This window comes from Stigmatopora argus, chromosome 3 (genome assembly GCF_051989625.1).
Source record: "Stigmatopora argus isolate UIUO_Sarg chromosome 3, RoL_Sarg_1.0, whole genome shotgun sequence".
In the NCBI taxonomy this organism is placed as follows: Eukaryota; Metazoa; Chordata; class Actinopteri; order Syngnathiformes; family Syngnathidae; genus Stigmatopora; species Stigmatopora argus.
This window is the reverse complement of record NC_135389.1, coordinates 20,624,467-20,645,545: the sequence shown is the minus strand read 5'-3', so window position 1 is coordinate 20,645,545 and position 21,079 is coordinate 20,624,467. Positions and strand designations below refer to the sequence as shown.

At 39.8% G+C, this 21,079-nt stretch overlaps 1 protein-coding gene across 1 annotated transcript in view; it reads left to right on the top strand.

Moving 5' to 3' along the window:
* The window catches only part of LOC144070928 (uncharacterized), a 138,277-nt gene that overhangs the window by 76,468 nt on the left and 40,730 nt on the right, over positions 1–21,079 (top strand). Inside the window, exon 8 of the mRNA XM_077595492.1 lies at positions 9,712–9,832. Coding sequence (XP_077451618.1) covers positions 9,712–9,832 — 121 coding nt within the window. The remainder of the gene's footprint in view (positions 1–9,711; positions 9,833–21,079) is intronic.

Below are 21,079 nucleotides of genomic sequence, written 5' to 3'. Positions count from 1 at the left end.
GAGCAATTACCCGAGGTTGGCACGTATGCTATTATTGCCGCTTAAATGCTACTTGGGATGAGTGCGATGTTTGACAAATTACACCAAATGTACAGTTAATCATAGAAATCGGCCTTGGACATGTATGCACGATGTTTTAGGCGTACCTACCCGTGTTAGATCAACTACCACATCAAACGAATACTATTTTTTATCGGGCCAATTTACCCAATGTTAGCTTAACTTGGTAGCATTGCGGGACCCATGAGGCGTAAACGTGTCTACAAGTCGCTATGTAATGATTTTAATCAGCAGCTCATTACAGTGGGGACACGGAGAGTACTCAATCACATCAATTGATTCATTAACTGCCAAGGGCATTGGGGGACTAGGGTGACAATCGGATCCTTCTGGGGAACACGCCGTTGGTCGAAATTTAATAGTCTTACATAAGCGGCCGCCACGTGTGTTGTAGCTACTTCTACGTCTAATTAAAAGGCAAATAAGCCATCCCTTAAATTTGGAAACGTGCTGCACGGACAGATGTTCTCGCAGGGCTGCCTGACGACGGTTTCTACGGGGTGCCCGGGGAGCTTAATGGGGGTGCTGTGGGACCGAAAGGGAATTTTTATTTTTTTTCCCACGAGCTGGCACCGCCATCAAACTGGAACTGTGAGCAGACGCCTGCTAATCTTCACGCTGCTGCGAGGCCAGCCGTAATGACGGAGAGCCAGCCCGTTTTTAATGGCGAGCTAAGTGAGGAGCACTCCTGTGTCAGCTGTTCACTCGGAGATGCAAAAAAGGATTTTCACAGGTGGAACGGCTTCCACTTATTTTTCTGTCACTCACGGCTATCGTAATAAGGACCGGTTTGGTATCATTCGCTCGTACCCTGGAATTATGTGGAATTAACGAGGGCCTTTTTGCACTCGCGGTTTGGTTTTAGTGATAAATCGTTCCGAAAGCTAATGTCGCTAATTTCTCAACGGGCTAGAGGACTGTACACCCAGCAATTAGAGTGCTTGTATCAGATGTGACATTGTCGTACGGGGAACTGAAGCCGGACTCGTGACACCTTGATTAGTTGTGCGTTTTGAATACGCATTGGTGACAAATTAGGTTAGGTTAGAACTTTATCTCATCATGTATTCGGGAAATTTCTTGGTGGCAGTAGCAAGACAGACACAGAAGACATTGTAGACCTAGGTAAAAAAACTGGAGCCACACACAGGAAGTCCACAAGGTGGGGACCTTCTGCAGACTGAGGTTACCGCATAGTCCCTCAGTAGTCTGGAGGTTTTAATTATATTATGTTAACGTACAATCTAAATTGGCAAGTCAACCATCCCTCGTCAGAAAAAAACCCATAAATTGGACACCTAAGGGTCAGAATCGGATCCTGCTGGTATGGTTACGATGAGGAAAATATGGATTTATCGAAATGTCAAAAAGCGTGGAAGGCCTTATTTAAAAAAAAACAAGGGTTGCAAAAAAAATTCAAAAGTGTATTTATTTTTTTACAATTTGGGGATTTTAAGAGAAAAAAAACATTTAGATCAATTGTGCCTAAGTGTCGCGTTATTTTTAATCAACAAATGTAGATTCAAATTCTAATTTGGCATATTTTGAGCAGTCAAGTGGTTTATCACATCCCAGATGATGTAAACTGTAACGCCAAAATAATCCACATTTAGTTTACTACATACTAAAATACATTTCATTTTCTGAGCGCCTGCTCTCTTAATGTTAAAATACAATGATAGCTATTATATTATTAAAAAAAAACCCATTAAAAATCGTGAAAAGAACCGAGATTGGACGACAATTATTGGTCAGTTTGCCCAGCCCTATGTTGGCCATCACATGATACTTTACTCCCAGAATACCAACTGTTGACCAGAGTTATCTTTATCAGTATTAGCGCCTCTCTGACAGATATTGAAGCAAAACCCTACACGGTCAATGAGCACAACAGCTCCGTTAAAAAAAATCGGCTTTTCGGATGCTTTGACACATCAGTCAGTCGGAGAGGGTTGAGCCCAGAGTTTCAGCATGAATGCCTTCTATTTAAGGGGAGAAGCCACTCAGAGCCTATTCCCAGCTGACAAGTCAAATGCATCTCTATTTCCCTGTAGTAAAAAAAAACAAAACAAAACAAAACTTTGTCTGATCTGACCTTCCTCGCCCGGTTGGTCATTTTAGAGCACATTTTAATCCATAAATTCATCATGTGGATTTTAGTTTTCGCAGAGGTTTGTGATGACAGTCATTTTCACAACTTGAATCTCCCTGGTTGGTTAACCGTGAAGGTTGTTGCTCGCCTCAAAACCCTACAAAAAATGTCTTCTGGAAAAAAAAATGTATTCAAAATGGCTCTGTTTTGGAGGGAAAATAAGGTTATTGAAAATCAGTCCTAGGCAGTGTCAGTCAGCGGTATTCTGTTGCAAAAGCTCCCATTGAACTTTCGCTTTTATTCTTGTCTTTCTTCTTCTTCGTTGTTTACCTGACTCCCCTATTTGCATTTTTTCTCCCAGTACAAGATGTATTTCTGGAGAATATTACGTTCCTAACTTTGTTAGTCTGGCTTAGGGACTTGTAACTGTTTTGGTGGCTCACTTGGTTTTGTATTTGAGTTTAACGATAAGTGGCTGTCCTGACCTGACAAAGATGGACGGCGTCCATCTTTTTGGAGAGGCTACCATCACTACTTTTAAGAACATAGAGTATATTAGTTTTTACGACAATTCAAATAAGAGCAGTAGTACGGTAGTATAGATTTGATTTGACTTGGCTTGACTGTCCTTTAGGAAAATACAATGAGTGTTCGAAAATGGTGGTTGTTTGTTTACGATTGTTTGCAGCCGTAGCCAACGCAGGTGATGTCATGTTCATAGCGATCGTAAGATTACAATTCCATGCATCCTGTGTCCTCCTATTGGTTAGTGGGGACCACATTTGATCAGTGTTGAAACTCGGAACCCTGTTACTATTTCTACAATGTGGTGAACACGGATATGAGGGACACTTTAAGAACGGATCAATGGGATCGAAAGGAAACGTGTCACCGTGACCTCCAAGCAGCCATACGCAATCACCCCTCACTCTGAGGATCAGCTTACTTGTCAGGGACACAGTTAAGTGCATTAATATGCCAAGCTGTGTGTCCTGGCCAAGGTTTTGTTAAAAAGCATTAAAAAGGAAATCATGGAAATCTGTTGCAGGGTCAAATTTAATTAACTGAACTGGCAAGGTATTTAAAAGACTGAATCAAGGGTACGGCTTATATGCGCATAAATTAGGCTTGAAATGCAGGAACCTGCGAGGTGACAAGGACGAAACGCCATAACGCAAGACACATTTATTTTGACGTCTATGAATGAAATTCAAGAAAAAAAAAACGTATCTTGCATAAAACGTGAAAAAACTCACTAATGCCTGCCATTGCTCGCTCAGGGTGCCGCCATCTTACCTGGGGAAGACAAAATAGTACGCTACGGACACACTTCCTGATTGTACTGCTCACCTGACTTCCTTTTTTAATTTGTCCGCACCCTTTCGGAAATCCTGCAGACGATCCTTTCGATTTATACAATATCTAAGAAATATCACGTGCGATGATTTTTCTTGAGATTTTCCCTTCAAAGTACCAAATTTTTACTCCCTATTAAAACCATGAGTATGTAGGTGACAGTTGTGAATCAGGGGGCGGCTTATACGCGAGAAATATCTTAAAAATTAGCACGTGCGATGATTTTTCTTGAGATTTTCCCTTCAAAGTACCACATTTTTACTCCCTATTAAAACCATGCATATGAAGGTGAACATTGTGAATTAGGGGGCGGCTTATACGCGAGAAATATCTCAGAAATAGCACGTGCAATGATTTTTCTTGAGATTTTCCTTTCAAAGTAACACATTTTTACCCTCTATTAAATCCATAAATATGGAGGTGAAAATTGCAAATCAGGGGGCGGCTTATACGCGAGAAATTGTAAAATTCAACTATTTTAAAGGCAATTTTAAGGGTGCGGCTTATACGTGGATGCGGCTAATATGCAAGAAAATATGTTAATACAGTGTTCCTCGTACACAGTAAATGTGTCAGTGGATGTTTCTTGTAAAAAGTGGTTGCTGGTCCAATTACGGACAGATGCATATTTTGAAAGGGTTTTATCATTATACCTTTAAGTGCATGGCTATTTTTCTTAGTCGTCAATCGGGTTTCATATTAAATCTGAGCATCAGCGGGAGCTCTCCGAAATTCGGCTCATTTCTATCAGAGTGAGATGATCCGAACCTCCCTGCTGCCAAATTCCGTTGGCTGATTTGACACTCGGCCCGAGGTTGAATGCGCTGACCTTTCTCTTTCCTCGTCTTGACATGCGGAAGCAGGGCTCTCCTCTCACATTGTCTCCTGATACGTTTGATCATATCTGGGCTGCCGTGAAGGACTGCTCCCCACCCATTTCTATGAGGCGGCTGACAGATCAAAAAATCCTCCAGGGAGGTTTGCTAGTCGACTGGATCACTGGGATGCGGGGGGTCCGACTGCTGAGATGTGTTGGTGAGGGCACGGCGCTGTCGCTACATCGCTTTTGGGGGTTATTTTGTAATGGAATAAGGCTGATGCAAAAGCCAGAAAGTCCCAGCGCACTCGAAAGCAAAATATTACAAGACTCCTGTTACGGTACACTCTGTTTTGATATGTACTGTTGAGCCTTGAAAACTACAAAAATGTGATATGATCTGACAAAAATGTGCATTTTAAAAATAATAGCATACAAATAATTTATCACAAAGATATGTTTCTACTTTTTAATCGAAATCACAGGTGTCAAAGTGGCGGCCCGGGGGCCAAATCTGGCCTGACGCATCATTTTGTGCGGCCCGAGTACGTACATTATTTCTGTTTTTGATCAAATTTATAGATGTGATGGGAATATTTCCTTTTTTTTCCCTTTTTAAATCAATAATTGCATTTTTTTAATCCAAAATTGTTTTTTTGTGGTTTTTAGTTCATAAAGCATGTTTTATAATCTAAAAATACATATATAAAACATATGTTTTTTCCCATTTTTTATTGAACATAATAAAAAAATATTTTTATACTTATAAAAAATATTTTGAAATGATTAAAATATGTTTTTCCTTACTAAGAAAACAAAAGCTTAAATAAACATTGTTTTAGATTTATAACAAACTGAATATTTAGGTCTTTGAATCCAATTTTTTTAAATTGCTGAATATTATATCTAAAATATTTCCTTTTTTCCCTTTTTATTTTTCACTATAAGTAAACAGATTTTTAAAAACATGATAGATGTAATAAATACCCCTTTTTTGATTAAAAATGAGTTTGACACCCCTGATGCAAATGAAGTTAACAAATATTCAACTTATGCATCACGCCGCTAGGTTGTGTGCTAAGCTAATAACCCAAGACGGATTTGCTCCTCCCGATTCAGGCAACCATGTTCACAATCCTTCTTTATCTTAAAGCCAGATTTATACCAGCCGGAAATCTGCTTGGGCAGAAACATAATCCGTTTAAGGTGCATTTGGTGTGTGGGTGTGTGCAAACAAATGTGGCTTTGCTACAGTTTGGTTATTCACTTTAGAAAACCTGTTGGTCACGGGTTAGGGTTAGTGGAATTTGGCGGACAATTTCATTAATAAAAGGGACCCTTCTAGAGGTCAAAGTTTGGGTAGAAGATCGATTTTTGTCTGGCGCAAATTTACATTATGGTAAATCATTGGTTGCCATTAATGACAGATGAATGGGAGTTCAAAATGGAATTGTTTTGACATTGGCCAGACTGTAACTTTGTCGAATCACAACTTTCAACCCTGAAATGAAGGAAACAGGTCAATAACCTCCCTGCTGTTGTCCAGTTTTTTGTGTGTGTGTTTTCCGACTCCCATAAATACACTCGAAAGTTTTTGGTTCGAAATTCAGGGTCTTACGTGGTGGAAGCCCTAAAGGACGCCTAAACAAATTTTAAATAGTCGCGAGAAAATCACAGAACTACGTATAAAACAGATGACTATTTCGATGGCTGCCACGTCTTCAATGACAACCATCTCAGTTCTTCAAAACCAAGCGTAGATTACAAGTACACTCTCCTAAGAATTGTGTCTCCAAAACCTTTTGGAGTAAATCCTTGAATCGTACTTTTAGTTGGAAACTATGTTTTCCCATCCCCGACTACACAATATACCGTATTTTCATGACTACGGCACATCGTATTTTAGTCGCAGTTTCAAAAACAAGTGCTATTTCTGTATTTTACACACACAAAGGACGCACCGTTTTTACAGACGCAGCCAGGCCTGGCAAAACATACACCATCTTAAACATACACCAGCTTAAACATACACGCTACACCCACACGCTAAAAACACGTTTTTAAAAAGGCAACGGAAGCAAAACTGAGTTCGGTTATACTTTATTTAGCCATTTTGCAATATACTCACGTCATCATCACCCACAAATCCATCAAAGTCCTCATTTTCTGTGTCCGAAGTTTTATACGTTCGTCCAGGCGGCCACAATCCATTCACAAACAGTAGCTAGCGTAACTAGCCCGGCGCTGCCTGCCACCCTTCGTAAAGCTGTGTTGATGCCGATGTCCAGCGTAGCTAGCGTAACCAGCCCGGCGCTGCCTGCCACCCTTCGTAAAGCTGTGTTGATGTCGATGTATATAGGCCACAATCCATTGGGTGTATTGACAAAAGAACTATATATCCCAGCAGTCACTGCGCAGTACTTTTTCTACGGGGAAAATAGTAGAGTCGGGGGTTGCTTGCCGTAGTTGTGAGAGCTGTAGAGGATGGTGTACCCTATCGACTGATTTATTTGATTTTATCGTGATAACAATTTTAGTATTCGTCCATATATAAGGCGCACTGGATTATAAGGCGCCCTGTCTATTTTGGAGAAAATGTAAGACTTTTATGTGCGCCTTATAGTGCGCCTAAATGTAAGACTTTTATGTGCGCCTTATAGTCGTGAAAATACGGTACTATAATCTTTTCTTGAATCAACAAATAATAATAATCTAACTCCAAAGCTTTAAGACAGCCGTTACATCTTCTGGTTGTAATCAGGATTTAAAATAAATAACTTTCGCTGGCAGGACGGCGTTCGAACCGACAACGTTTTTACACTGTCCGATCCACCGGAGAGACATCATTACTGCTTTCTTAATGTCTCACACAAGGGAAAAGCCAATGAGATCCTCCGTAATGATTTTGAGATTTAATGACCCCAAGCTATCAAACACATGCAAACAAGTCTGCCCTTTTTCACCTCCATCTCCCCCTGCTTTTTTTCCCGAATCATTATTTCTCTTTATCGCGCCGCCTCAGTGTCACGGCGAGCTTTGTGCGCCGGGCGATCATCCCAGGTGGTAATCGCACATCCTGCTGTGATGTTGGAATTAACACCAACTATTAAACATCATCGTGGCGCTCCGTGTGGTCGCCGATAAGAGGCTGTGTCGATGCCGATTGCTTGAAAATGGGAAAACGGGCAGCTATTTTAATCATCGCGTGGAGATGAATTGGATTGGATTGGATTGGATAACTTTATTCATCCCGTATTCGGGAAATTTCGTTGTTCCAGTGGCAAGAGGGTGAGGATGCAGGAATAGGAAAGGCATTTTAGACATAAATAGATAGGTAATAGATAGGTAATAAGTAGGTCAAGAAATAAATACATGAATAAATATATAATCAAATAAGCGTGTTGCTTAGGACATATATACATACATACATACACATAAATGTACATGCATGCATACGGTAGGTCTTAACACAAAGCCATTTTTTTGTTAAAGAGCCTGACAGCTGATGGGAGGAAGGATCTGCGGAAGCGCTCCTTCCTGCAATGAGGGTGCCGCAGTCTATTGCTAAAGGAGCTTCGGAGGGACTCCACAGACTCATGCAGGGGGTGGGAGGTGCTGTCCATGATGGACATCATCCTGGTCAGCATCCTCCGCTCTCCCACTTCCTCCACAGAGTCCAAAGGACAGCCCAGAACAGAGCTGGCCCTCCTGACCAGCTTATTCAGCCTGTTCCTGTCCCTCTCCGTGCTCCCGGATCCCCAACAAAGCACTGCATAAAACACTGCAGAGGCCACCACAGTGTCGTAGAAAGTCCTCAGCAGTGTCCTGCACACTCCAAAGGACCGTAGACTCCTCAGTAGGTAGAGGCGGCTCTGGCCCCTCTTGTACAGGGCATCTGTGTTTGTGGACCAGTCTAGTTTGTTGTTGAGGTGAACACCCAGGTACTTAAAATTCTCCACGATTTCAATGTCTGTACCCTGGATGTTCACCTGAGTGGTCTGTTGAGGATTCCTCCGAAAATCGACGACCATTTCCTTTGTCTTACTGGTGTTGATGTAGAGGTGGTTTTGCCTACACCAGTCAACAAAGGCTGTGATGACTCCCCTGTACTCCAGGTCGTTCCCGTCCGTCACTCGTCCAACAATAGCGGTGTCGTCAGAGAACTTCTGGAGGTGGCAGGTGTCTGTATTATGTTTAAAGTCCGATGTGTAGAGGGAGAAGAGGAGTGGAGAGAGCACTGTGCCTTGTGGGGCCCCCGTGCTGCAAGCTACCACATCAGACGTACAGTCCTGGAGTCTCACATATTGTGGTCTGTCAGTGAGGAAGTCGATGATCCATGCGGCTAGGTGGTTCCTTACTCCAGCCTCTTCCAGTTTCCCTCTCAGTAGAACCGGCTGAATGGTGTTGAAGGCACTGGAGAGGTCAAAAAACATCATTCTCAGCGTGCTTCCCGCGTTCTCCAGGTGTGAAAGAGACCTGTGCATCAGGTAGGTGGTAGCATCTTCCACACCAATGCCTGGACGAATGGCTAAATATGTGTTTACACGGCAAGGGGATTAGGTCCATCGTAATGAATTGGAGAAATTTGTATTATTTAACACAGGCCCGCAACCTGGAAGTCCCTGAAAATGACACAAAATGGACTCACATTAGATTAGAATAACCTTTATTCATCCCGTATTCGGGAAATTCAGTTTGTAGCAGTAGCAAGCACAGACACAGCAAAAGACAATGTAGAACTAGATAAAGCTAGAATGACACACAGGAAAACCACACAAGGTTAGGACCTTGACTGAGGTCCAATTGTCTGTCATAAAATTTACAAATACATTAGACATATTTTTGATCATACATTAGAATTGATTTGAGTTGTTCGTACAGTGCTTTACTATGTTTGCTACTTTCTCTTAATGTACTTTCTCTGTATGCCTAATTTGTGCGCATATAAGCCGTACCCTCGATTCAGTCATATTTTTTTTGCAAAAAATACGGCCTATATGTGAGAAAATATGGTAAGTCATTGCAGTCAGAAGGGCTTTTTTACCTTCCTTAAAGTTTTACCTAATGATGTCACTACTTTAATATTAATGTAATCATCTCCCATACACATATTTCCTGTTTGTTTTCAGTAATAACGGATTAGTTGACTTCAGTAACTACGGTAAAAATAGCCAGGCCATGTTAATGAGCTTTATGTAAAATACCCATGTCAAAAAATCTGTCTAATGTTAGATATATCAACAAACCAATTAGAAAGAAGGTTTTGGTAAAAAAAAAAAAAGAAGTGCATATTGCATTGAGAAATTCAAGTTAAAATATGGTTGAAATGTGGGCTTTAGTTTTTACTTTTGGCGTATTCATGGGCAATGATCTTGCATGTTTTCAGGTTCACAGGCGCGGATTTTGGATCGCCGGCCATTTCTCAATTGGCGTTTGCACGCACACGAGGACTTGCGGGTTAACCGTCAGCAAAGATGTGACAGCGAGCAGAGGCCAGCACAGATGCGGTGAGTCACCCTCACGCCACGCCGACACGGACACAAGTGCAGGCCGGGCTGTGGTTGTCCACATCATGATTAGAGACCCGGTTTGATCTTTATCCGCCGAGACGGTGACATCTTCCCCTCCCACACTCCAACTTGAGGTTGCAGTTCTTAAAACTCATCTTGTACAAGATCAAGAAATGTTGTTACTGTACTTTCACCGATTTTTATTTTTCTAACCAAAATATTTAGACTTTTTTTGGCCTTTATTAGACACGTAACTATTTTTAGTGATTTAAAAAAAGACGTTAGTGCAAAATATTTATACTTTTGTTGGCCTTTATTAGACAAGTAACAATTTAAAAAAAATGACGTTAGTGCAAAATATTTATACTTTTGTTGGCCTTTATTAGACATTAACTATTTTTAGTGATTTAAGAAAAAATGACGTTAGTGCAAAATATTTATACTTTTGTTGGCCTTTATTAGACAAGTGACAATTTTTAGTGATTTAAAAAAAAATAACGTTAGTGCAAAATATTGATACTTTTGTTGGCCTTTATTAGATAAGTAACTATTTTTAGTGATTTAAAAAATATGACATAAATGAGCATAGACAATATTAACATTTGTTTTTAGAGTATATGGTAACCATGTCCACGTATGTCAATGTCAGTTTTCTAAAGTTTTTTGACAACGTTAGACAATCCCTATGCTTAGTTTGGCGTCAAATTCTTGGATTTAAAAAGGGAGAACCTTGAATTTGGAGGTGGGAGCATGCAAGTATTATAAAAATAAAAATAAAAACTGGAAATTTGCAACTTCTGACCTTGAAAAAACGCCCAATACAAAATTAGACAAAAACAAGAAAATATCACATTAAAAATGCATTGAGCCCTTAAAATTCTATCATGTTTATGTATAAATGTCGCTTCTTGCAGTAATATACGAAAACAACCAATTTATATATTAACACTTTATCTAGTTTTACGAGCACATAATACATTTCCAATTAGTTCTCATTTGTATTTTAATCAGAATTTTGTCTTTCATTCAAAACACTACAAATTTAGTTTAGGAACCATTGCTGTCAAATTTAATACATGCTAAATGACGGCCATGGCTCACACAATTATTATTTTTTTAGCTTGATAGAATAAAAATAAAATCCCACATCATTCATGTATATTACATGGACTCCAAACAACACTTTTTCACCCCCAAAATGTCATCCTGCTCCATATGTTGTGTCCTCTGGAGGCCTTTCAATGCTTGAAAGCCAATGATGCTCTCTTCCCTCACTTGGGAAATGTTCAATATCTCCAGAGAAAGTAAAGAGTGATGCAAAACAATTTTATTTTCGCACTCAGCCGCAGTATTAGTCTCGTTATTTTAGCAAACGCCTCGTTCCCATTTTATCCCTCCCAGTGTGGATTGATGAACAACTCCTCATCCAAACCTTCTCACATGAGAGAATCTTTCACCCCCAGGCAAGGATACATCATCAGTGGAAATTTTCAGAATAGAATAGAATGTACGTACATGAAACAACGAGGCTCAGGTGAAGGCTGCAATCCATTTTTGAAAATGTGCCTGTCGTCTGTTCAAAAGGGGGAGGACTTGTTTTATGCTATGCTAAGCCCTTGGATGGTGGATGGCGTTGCCATACCAATAAAAGAGGACGTTAATGCCTTTTCCAATCGGCGTGTTTTGTCACGGCTACTTGACAGCTTTACAATCACCGGATAACAACGTATAGTTTTGGCCTTTTGCGAAATAATAGTGCTGTTTAAGCTAATTTAAAAGAATGGACGTTCATCGGTAGCTAACATTCCCATTTAAATTGCCCAATTTTGCGCAACATAGTCATCTGTTTTATACGTTCTGTGATTTTCTCGTGATTATTTAAAATTTGTTAGGGCGTCCTTTAGGGTTTCGAAGTAAGACTTTGGTATGAGAGTCAAAGTAGGAACCCTGAATTTCTACGAAAAACTTGTGTATTTATGGGAGTCAGAAAATACATCAATTTTCCGCTGGAGAACTGCGTTTGTAAAAACCTGCAATTTATGAATGTTATTGTCTCGGAAATTGGAGGCCTCACTTTTTGAGTCAATTAAGCATACTACGGTAAACATATATATGTATATATACATAATATATATACGGTAAACGTATATACCGTATTTTCTCGCATATACGCCGCATTCGTAACACAAAAAATGATGACTGAATCAAGGGTACGGCTTATATGCGCACAAATTAGACTTGACATGGACGAAACTGCAAGGTGACAAGGACAAAACGCCATAACGGAAGAGAATGTGGCCGATATGGTCATTTATTTAAAAATAGAGAAAAGATAAGCTGATTGATTGCTAAACAAAATGTATTTTGACGTCTATGAATGAAATTAAAGAAAAAAATAAACCATATCTTACATAAAACGTTAAAAAACTCACTTCTGCCTGTAATAACTCGCTCAGGGCGCCGCCATCTTACCTTTTACCGGAGACTTGGATATACTTCCTGCTTGTACTGCTCACCTGACTTCCTTTTTGAATTCGCCTACGTGCAGGCAACACCCTTTCAGAATATGCAATCCAACAAATGATCCTTTCGATTCATACAGTATCTCAAAAATACCACGTGCGATGATTTTTCTTAAGATTTTCCCTTCAAAGTAACATATTTGTTCTCCCTATTAAAACCATGAATATGGAGGAGAAAAATATGAATCTGGGGTGTCGTAAAATTCTATGATTTTAAGGCAATTTTAAGGGTACGGCTTATACGCGGAGGCGGATAAAATGCGAGAAAATACGGTAGATATATCAACATATGCTTGATCGCAATAAGACTTTATTAGAACTTAACTGCTTTTGACAGCATTAGATTCAAATCTAAAAATGTGTTGGAGGTAAACACTCACATTTTAGTGTCACCAGACGTCCAAGAAACGTCAAACACTCCTTAGTGCCAGTGAATGTGACATTTTTTTTCCTCTGGAAACTGTAATAACCTGCAAGTCCTGTCATTTGCGTATTGAATCTCTATCGTCAATTGACAGCTGAGCCGAAACCGCCGCCGTCATCGCCGATGATGCAGCAGCATTCGTCACGCATTCCTCTAAATCAGGCTGCCAGGCATAGACTTATCGCTTGATGCCTTTCCAAAAAAAAAAATGGGTCGAAATTACCTCCAGATGGCGGCTGCGAACTCCAAAGTTGCGTCCGAGTTTCAGCTGGAATTTCAACCTGATTAAGCGGCTTCTGTATTAAATAACAAGTCATACGTGAACAAAGGTTGAGGTGATAATTGCTCATTTGCTGTTATCCCCTTTGAGCCAAATTCACAAACGCTGCCTTCATCTCGCCAATGAAGGGACACGGTGGGCCGCATCTAATTGACTTAGGCGCAAACTGCTGACAGGCAGCGGCGAATAAAGGCAAATGAATTCCGCTCACATTTTCACAGCGCCTGGCAGATTAAAGCGTGCTAGCTAAGGGCCGGCCGGGCATCATGAAACCAGCTGTACCAAAGCAATGTCTGATTCGCACTTTTTCATGCAGGCCATCACTAAGATACCTCACATTTCCGACCTGTGAAAGCTCCGTCGAATATTATGTCCATGCCGCTGATATTTATGGCAGTAGATGTCAAAACTGGTCAAACCGGGCGATCAGTATTGCCTTCACCGTCATAGCGTTAAAGAGCATATACGTACGATAAAGTATAGCTAGAAAAGGTCTCAAAACTCGCTTGTTTTGGGGATGAACACGAACAAAAAAATGCAACTTATTTTGTTTAGCTGGAGACACATAAGAAGGAAATTTGTACTAGGGATTTTTAGTCTTAGGTTCAGATCCGAGTCCCCCGTTGTTCGCCAACCGATTGCGTTGAAACTTCGTAGCGATGTAGCATTGGCCATTTTGTATCTCAACGTTTTTGTGTCAGGACTATTGCATTAATTGAGGATTTTCAGGAAGATGTTGCCCAGTAGAGGGCAGATTTCTTTATGTTAGGAATTTGCCAGTAGAGGATAGTGCGGAATTGCGTGACCGGACGTTTGGTCGCCGGACTTTTGGTCGCCGGACGTTTGGTCGCAGACGTTTGGTCGCAGACGTTTGGTCGCCCGGACCCAAACAACGGGCGACCAAACGTCCGGTGACCAAAAGTCCGGCGACCAAAAGTCCGGCGACAAAACAAGGTAAAACAACACGGTCTACGCATCAATAAAAGCCAACAATGGCCCTGAGCAGTTTCACTGAGCGGACGTGTGAGTGCATAAGAGTTTGTATGTACATGAGTTGTCCCCTTAGGAAGGGACGTCAGACAGGGTCTTAACAAGTTCTCCAACAAAACACAATAAAAGTCCAGGAAATTTGGAGCTTTTCTTTAGCCTAATAATTAATAGGGCATTAAGTATGACTAAATAATAATTTGCAGTTTGTATTTAGGGAATTTGAGCAACAATTTTAAATGGTAATTATCAATAACCTTCCGGGCGACCAAACGTCCGGCAACCCAAAGTTCGGTGACCAAACGGCCGAGTACCGCGGAATTGTTGTTGCCATTTGAGTTGTTTGTTTTGGGGGTGATTTATTAGTTAAATTGATTGCGGACTTATCCTTGTTACCCTTCTGTTTTTATTTTTTAATTTTTTTACAGACGAACCACAAAGGAATGTATTAAATTCTAAGGATGTATGTATACATATAAATTCCCAAAGCTCACTTTTTGATGAATGACATTGATTAATTGCAAACTTATTGTTGCCTGTCAGTTCTGCGTCGGACACTAGAGGGCTTGCGTGCTCTATGGTGGGGACTTTGATGGTCTTTGAGCTAATGTGGCATGGAGAGAGCAAGGCGGGTGGTCATAGTTCATTTGAAACTGACCTTTGAGCAAGGTTTTGGGTGCAGTCAATTTTTGGACAGTGACTTATAATGAAACTTCAAGGACAAAACTACCCGTGTGGTATTGTTTAAAAAAAAATGGCGTCTTTGAGGAAAATAGTGATCTGTTTTGGATTCTGCAACAAAACAAAAAAATAGCTGTCAGATGTGAAACAACCCAAAAATATTTTTACCTACTGTTATTCACGTTGTCATGCAAAGGTAGTTCAAAACTTTTTGAGTAATTTCTATCCTTTTTTTTTTGTAATTTTCTCTCTTTGGCGTTTTGGACCATGAAGACGGATCTCAATTTTTAACTTTCATTTTTTTTTTTATCCTTGTACTGAGCACGATTTCCCAAGATTGCAGCAGGTTGCACCAGATTGAGGCTGACGGTCAGCGTTAATTAACATTAAAATGTGTAATCTCCTGAAACATTTAATGACGATTAACAAGGAAAGGGCGCCGCGACTCTGAGATCAAAACGTTTCCGTGTGCTCGAAAAAGTGAGGCAAGATTTAAGTCGTCAGTCTTTAAACGGCTTTTCCTCAAATTTTTGCCAGGGTCATGCTTTTGTGGGATGTTGGATGCTATATAAAGTTGCGACTGGGCATTGAGTGCTGGGTTTAGGACTTAAGTTTTGTTTTGGGGGTCCTGATTGAGGGCAATAAATCATAGCGGTGCCTGGCTGTCGCAAGAGACGTTTGTAATCGATGCAAAATTGCTACAATATGGCTCAAGCCAACCTCTGTTTCAACCTTCACTATGGATTTTACAAGATGTTGATGAATGGCCGTGTTTGGAGAAGTTTTCTGCGCTTCAAGGCTTTTATAAGGTGCGGGTGTTGTTTGGAAAATAGTGAACCCATCCTAGGGTTGTAGCATTATAGCGCTAACTTGTTGAACTCATTGGCTGTCATTGACAGGCCATTTGGACTAGAAGAGGCTCTAAAACAAGGGTGTCAAACTCAGGTTTGTTCGCAGGGCGCAAAAACATCAACTTGATTTCATGTGGGCCAGACCATATTAGATATAATATTTAGATTTTTTTTAAACTGGATTATAAGAACTGGATCAAAAGCCCTAAATATTCATTTTTTATAGATATAAAACTGTTTATTTGAACCTTTTTAAAGGGAAAACATCTAATAATCATTTGTTTTTCATTTCAAATAGAAACATTTAAAAAAATAATTATATTCAATATTAAAGTGGAAAGGGAAAATATTTTTATATTTATTTTTTAGATTTTACAAAATGCTTTTTGACCTAAAGAAAAAAATGGATAAAAAGTTCCAATTATTGATTTAAAAAGGGGAAAATCAGGAAATATAATATACATCTATAATCTTCATTTGAATTTGATCCTACAACAGAAAGTTGGCACTTATGATTTACTTACTCGGGCCGCACAAAATGATGCAGCGGGCCAGATTTGGCCCCCGGGCCGCCACTTTGACACCTGTGCTCTAAAAATAATTATAACTGAAACCTGATGTCCACATTTGTTGATGTCATACTTCTGTGTAGCAAGTATTATTAATGTGGCTGGAAAAAATGGGATGCCATGTCTTTTTTTGGGAATACATTTTTTGTTTAAATCAAAATTACGTAGTCACAGAGTGGTTAAAGCTGGGCCAATCATTGCACGGATATAAAATAAGGTCAAACTGAGTCTGTAGTACTCCATAAAGTAATTGTCAGAAATAGTCATCCAATCTATTTGAATTAGCTGTGAAGTGTCATTTTTTTTTTCATGATTTTATAGTTTTAGTTCTTTTTCTGTCGAACTGTGCAACTTCTGGAATGAGTTTGAGTTTGATTTATTTATTAAGGGACAGCACATATTAACGAACATATTTATATTCATGTTAATGAACATATAGGTATATGTAAGATTGTAGCCGAGGGCTAATTTCCATCTTTAGTCCCTTGTGTAAGTTGAAGATAAATGATGACACATACTAGACACAGACACACGTAGCACAGTTTTAGATAGCGTTGTGATCGCAATTTTGTTCGTCTAACAGCCAGGCTTTAAGATGATTGGCCAAGAGGTTCAGAAACTGGAGTTCACGTACGTTAATTGGTATTGAGTTCCAGGTATGAACAGAGAAGTTGCATTAGCTAATTTAGCACTCTTTTTGAAGGGAACTACACATTCACCTCTAGAGCCAGCTCTTATTGATTTCTTGGTATTTTTTTGTACAAAATCATGCAGTGGAGGAGCTTTGTGTTGCAAGATTTTGTAAGTAAGGTGGCATCTACATATTTAACAGTTTCACTATATCTAATGAACTGACACTGTAAGAAATGTTCTATCGCACAGGTGTCAAAGTGGCGGCCCGGGGGCCAAATCTGGCCCGCCGCATCATGTTGTGTGGTCCGGGAAAGTAAATCATGAGTGCCGACTTTCTATTTTAGGATCAAATTAAAATGAAGAGTATAGATGTATATTAAATTTCCTGATATACCCCCTTTTAAATCAATAATTGTAATTTTTTAATCCATTTTTTCTGGGTTTTTAGTTCCAAAATCATTTTGTAAAATCTAAAAAAGATATTAAAAAAACTAAAATAAACATTGTTTTAGATCTATAAAAAACTGAATATTCAGGGCTGTTAATCCAGGTCTTTTAATCCATTTATTTAAAAAAAAATCTAAATATTATATCTAAAATGGCCCACGTGAAATCAAGTTGACGTTAATGCGGCCCGCGAACCAACCCGAGTCTGACACCCTTGCTCAATCGGATCCAAGCCCTCCACCCGGAAAACAACAACACAATGTCTTCATTTTCTCCCAACGTGGCAGAAACTAATAACACTAATGTGCAGAAAATGCATCTGTCAATCGTCCATGAAAGCCCATCCTCCACCCATTAAAGGACTGAAAAGACGCAAACAAGAAGCCGTTAACATCTTTTAGGAGTTATTTATTTCTCCATTTATTTTCCCTTTCGCTCATGGGAACGCTTGTTTGCCTGTCAAGCCGTCCTTATTTCCTGAGTTTTGTGCTGCGGTCTCTCCCAATTAAACACGGCGGGCTGTGACACGTATCAAAACGATGCTGCGGTGGAGACGGAAAGGATGCCGCCGCTAAATCTTTCATTTGGTCATGTGATGTGGACAGAATGAGGCGAGGGGCCGCTACGCTACGACGAAAAGACAAAGCTGAGACGCCTTGCCGGCTTAGATGGATTACTTCCCACTGATAGCTTATAGCGTAGCAACATACAGTATATTACACACCAGCAGTTACTTCCTTGAAAACAAAACAACATACGTTATACATGTATACACAAAAATGGGCTCAACATTATGTCCATAAGTTTTTTATTACTAACTAAACCCCTCAAGCAATAGAAAAAATACCCAAAAACATTACACAAAGTGTTCTGAAAGCACAACCTGGAGCTCCGCAATGAATCTCGCTTCTGTGAGAATGCTTTCAGGGCACAAAAACATTTTTAGAAACCGTTATGATAATATTTTAAATGTTTTTTCTTCTATGCCAGGAGAGATTCTCTTTTCAGGAAGAACGGAAGTAGAAATAAAAATGTATTTGGGACAAACATCCCGACCTACTGAATGGATTTCGCCAGATACCAAAGGGAATGTTATGTCACTTGTAAAAAACCCAAAAAAAACCAAAACAAAACAAACACTCACACACACACACTCACGCATATTAGGAATAAAACCCTCATGTACTGGATTTGAACAATAATATTTTCATGCACTAGTGTCAACTTTAAAGGAGTGGGAAGCAATTGGGGCTGTGAAATGAGCGAAATGAAATGAGAAAAAGTGGTTTTATTTCACATTTCTGGTTAAACATTTTGTTTTTGTCAGAAATGTGTAGTTTTGTAGTCAAAATTAGAATTAAATTTAGTGTAAAGTTCGATTAAACTTATTTTTGAGTGTGTCTGCATTGTAATCCAAGTTCATTTAAATTAGTTTGTTATGTTACGAGCGCGTTACCGTGCAAAAAGTCTTTCTCGCTCCCTTCCGCGAAATCCGTCTAATTTTAATAATATTAAACACATTTTAGTAGTATTAAACCACTAGTTATTTGTTACTTTGTTAATAGATGGCGAATTAGAACAAATAAAAATGTTTTTCCAATCCAATATCCTATTTTTAGATTTTTTTTCAGAGGGTTGAAACAATTAAATTTGTTTTTAGTTCATTTCTATGCGAAACATTCGTTTAAGTTACGAGAAAATCGACATACGAGCTCAGTCCCGGAACGCATTGAGCTCGTATCTTGAGGTACCACTGTACACTAAATAGCCTATCATCTGAGGAAAGAGGAGAGAATATTTAAAATCTCGACTTTATACAGCATTTTCCAAAAGCTTTGGGGCAGTTCCGTGTTGAAATATGTATATAATGAAAACAAAAACGTAGCAGACGAATGAGACCATTGCAGAAAAGTGCCAACATAAACAAGAGAGTAACTCAGTGCCACAGGTCATCATGTTAATGAGCAAATAGCACTGGGATGCAGATGGTAAATTCCATCTCCAACGATAATATATACAGTACTCGCGTAGCACTTCTGGCTATGAACTACATTATTCCAGATCAAATATGTGCTGTATTATTTGCATACAGCCCCACTGTGGCGCAGAGTGGGAGGGAGGAGTGCAATACTGACTTGAAAACTAGGCCTGCTTTTTCAAAACTGGGATTAATTCCTATACGTGGTGTCATGTTTTTCATGACTGGTAGATTATCACGCTTGCGCTTAAGCACCTTAGCTTGCACGGGCAATTTGGTCGCATTTACGGGTTGCTGCGAACCCCCGTTAACACTCGACGGAGGGCTCGAGCGGCGGACGGGAGGTGTCGATGGAGGCGAGGTAGGGAGGATGCAACATTAGGCTTGGGCTGTAATGTTTCTAGTTGATGGCGCACAGCTGCGAGCACCAGGCGTGCAAGGTTATCACGACCAAAATGAAAACATCAGAAAAGCAATAAGGCTCCATTTGCACTGCTGGTTTTGATACACATTCCCCGTGTAGTTGTGCTTGGTTCTGGCAATTCATTTACAGTGCTAACATAAAATAAGCATCTAAAGCAAGGTTGGCGAACCAGGGTTGGCTCTATTTTCCCCGCCTCCACGCTGACTTTCAGATGCATCCTATCGAGGGTTGTTTGCTTTTTTATTCCCTTCAAAATATTCCCAAAATGATGCTCACATATATCTTCACAATAGGATAACGCACGACCACTTGCCAACGAGGAGTAGTATACAGTGGTACCTCGACATACGATCGTAATCCGTTCCGAGACTGAGATCGTATGTCGAGCTTTTCGTAACCCGAGCGAAAGTTTCCCATTGAAATGAACTGAAAACAAATTAATCCGTTCCAACCCTCTGAAAAAACACCAAAAACAGGATATTGTATTGGAAAAAATGTTTTATTTCTTCTAATTCGCCATATATTGACAAAGTAATAAATAAAGAGTGGTTTAATAGCAATAAAATGTGTTTAATGGAAGTAAAATTAGACGCACTTTGCCGGGGATATAGACAGCGACATACACACGGAGGCGGGGGGAGCTGTTCGGGGGGACTTTATCCACGGCAACAACACACTCGTAAACGAACAAACACATTTGAATTAACTTGGATAAATATATACAGACACTAAACGTTTAATGTAACGTCACACAAAACTGAATTCTAATTTTGATTTAATCTTTTTTACCTTAGTTCTACGGGTTGACCCCACCCAGACGTTCCGCCGGAGTCTGCAAAAAAAACGCATCAAGACTTGTTTGGAACTTGCCGCTTCCCCGTATCGGATTACCGAGTGTATTCCAGATCTTTTCTTTGCAAAACTCTGCCGATCCATTGTTGTTTACCTTGTATGTAAATGTAGACCAACGTGGGGAAAAAAACGGGTGGGATAATGCAAAGTCCGCCCAGTACTCGTAAATATATTTTATACACAAAAGAGATGCAAAAGAGACAGTGCCATGGCCACCTGGCTTGGTCACATCTCGAAATTTTGATCGTATCTCGGGCGAATTATTCGATCGAAATTTTTGTCGTACCACGAGGTACCACTGTATACATACTTCTCTCGTATTAGCGATTGCTCCGCCATTTGCGCTGACTAATGGGAAAAAAACCCTGAAAAAATTAAACGCTCCGCCCAGTGCTCGTAGAGACATTACACGAGGGAGTTGTGACGGGAAAGACAGTGGCCATGATGTTTTTATGAGCAGCCTCTCACGTCCGTTGTCTGCTCGCATATCAAAATGTGTCTCGTATCTCAAGATAAATATTTGCTCAAAAATTTTCTCGTATCTCAAGATGAAATATTTGCTCAAAACTTTACTCGTATCTCAAATTGCTCGTATG